Here is a 2,182-nt window from a genome sequence, read left to right as displayed (position 1 = left end):
TTGTTGCTTCTGAGCTACATGGCTGCTTGTTTATCTTTAAGCCTTTAAGACTCCAGACTATATCTTTTAATAGCCGGGCACCATCAACTTTCTTCACATTTGCTTATAGTGCTATTTTTAAAAATATTATTGTGATCTTGCTAGTTTTGAATCTCTTTTCACCTTTCTTTTTTTGACAATGAGCATTTGCCTTTTGTGTCTATGTATTTACACATTGTTTTATTTATTTTAACCTCATCATAAGCTAATACAAATTAATGCTAATCACTGTGCCAACCACTTTACAAAAATTGACTTGGGTGATTCTTAACAATCAGAAACCAAACCCACTGCCCTCAACTGCGTTTTGATTCAGAGTGACCATAGGGGACACAGAATACCTGCCCCCATGGGATTCCCAGGACTGTCATCTTTATGGAGTTCAAACTGCTGACCTTTCAGTTAGCACTCAAGTGCTTAACCATTGCACCACCAGAGCTCCTTCTACTATTTAAAATAGTGACAGCAATCATAGAGGGAAGGAAACTGCTACTCAGGGAGGTTAAGTAACTTGCTTTTTATCATCTGGCTAAGAAGTGATGGCACCGGGATTTAAAACTGAGCCCATGGCCTCCAGAGCCCTAATCACTGTGATAACCTCTGCTGCTTTGTCCTGTCTGCCAGTACTATGCGCTCACATTTTAAGTGACTATTCATGGAAGTTTCTGTAATTAATGTACAAAGTGCAAGAATTCTTTTTTTAATTTGACCAATTGGTGAGATCTTAAATAAACATACAATGAGCATGTTCTTTTAAATAACATGTTACATGATTTCTGCAAAATGTATCCTCTCACAGATCAGTTTACTATGCATGTACTCCGTATACACTATTTACATGGATGCATTATAGGTAAAAGTTCTGTTTTATTTTCTCAACTACTTTGTTTTGATAGACTTAAGATGTAGCTAACTCAGATGTAATAAAGTTTGTCCCCACTTTTTTTGTTATGGAAATGTAAAGATTAGTAACTGGTAGATTTGTGGGATTTTTAAGATATCAAATGAACAGTTAAACCTAGAAGTATGTGACTTAACATTTCTTCGTTCCTTTTCTTCTTAATGTGTTCTAGCATCCATGAGTATGTTTTCTGATTTCCTGCAATCGTCGCTGAAGCACACATCAACCACAATTTTTGATCTTGTAGAAGAGTATGAAAATATTTGTTGTAGTCAGGTAAGCTGCTTTCTATCGTTGGCCAAATGGAAGCACATTTAAATTTTTTTGCACAGCCTTAACCTGTGAATTTCCATGCTTATTTGAGACTTGTCTTAGGATTTCAATGGCAGGAGTGAGAGGTGAGAAAGAGAGGTGAGTCAAAGTGCGCCTTGAAGGTCCATTTGTGCAAAATCCCTTGAAACAAAAGGATTCTACTGCTTTATAAAAAATAAGCTTGGAGAAGAAGAAACTTGAAAACTGATACTTCAAGAATGACTAAAATAATAATAGCCAGCATTATTTTTGCATTTAATATTGTCTCAACTAGTGGTCTCTGAATTGTCCTATTATAAAAATCAGAACATTCATTAAATAAGGAAAACTATTTTCTTACTTAAGAGTCACCTAGTGAATTATTGGAAGAGAAATTAAAGTTGTACTGAAAAGTGAGAAGTAGATAGTAATTTTTTATTACAACACTGGATTTAACACTAGTAACATTGGGGCTGGCGCCAATCCCAATTATGTGGACAGCTCCCCTTCCCCTCAGAAGAATTCTCTTCAGAGGACAGCACTGAAGCTACAGCTCAGGGAGAGGGGCGCGTCTGATCAGAGCACACGGAGCAAACGAAGGGGGAGGGAGAGAATGCGGAGCACATCCTGGCCCACCAAGCCCTGAGGACGATGTTCCTGCTCCGAGCAGCCAGTGCACAGAGAGGACCATAAGGCAGCCCCACCTGGAGACACAGCATCCCTCACTGACCCATAGCACTAAGGGGGACAACACTGGAGACACAATGCAGGAATTGTGCCCAATCTGATCTCACCACATCGAGGGGAAACACTAAGGGCGTGCAACAGAACAGCAAGGGGAGCAGAGCAATGAAGTCCCTGGGGAATACCAAAAATAGACTTTGGGGTCAGGGCGTGGCATCAGACTCGACTGGAAAATATTCCTAAAGGTCAACAAACAGACCTGTAACT

The 2,182-nt window shown here is 39.4% G+C and overlaps 1 protein-coding gene across 1 annotated transcript in view; it reads left to right on the top strand.

The window, feature by feature from the left end:
• Positions 1–2,182, top strand: part of NUP107 (nucleoporin 107) — a 51,391-nt gene that overhangs the window by 4,862 nt on the left and 44,347 nt on the right. Inside the window, exon 4 of the mRNA XM_045288899.1 lies at positions 1,113–1,216. Within this exon, the coding sequence (XP_045144834.1) occupies positions 1,113–1,216 (104 nt within the window). The remainder of the gene's footprint in view (positions 1–1,112; positions 1,217–2,182) is intronic.

Source organism: Echinops telfairi, unplaced genomic scaffold (genome assembly GCF_000313985.2).
Source record: "Echinops telfairi isolate 266 unplaced genomic scaffold, ASM31398v2 ScPeMD7_2;HRSCAF=8, whole genome shotgun sequence".
NCBI lineage: Eukaryota > Metazoa > Chordata > Mammalia > Afrosoricida > Tenrecidae > Echinops > Echinops telfairi.
Note: the sequence above shows the minus strand (reverse complement) of the source record. Positions and strands in the feature narration are given on the sequence as shown.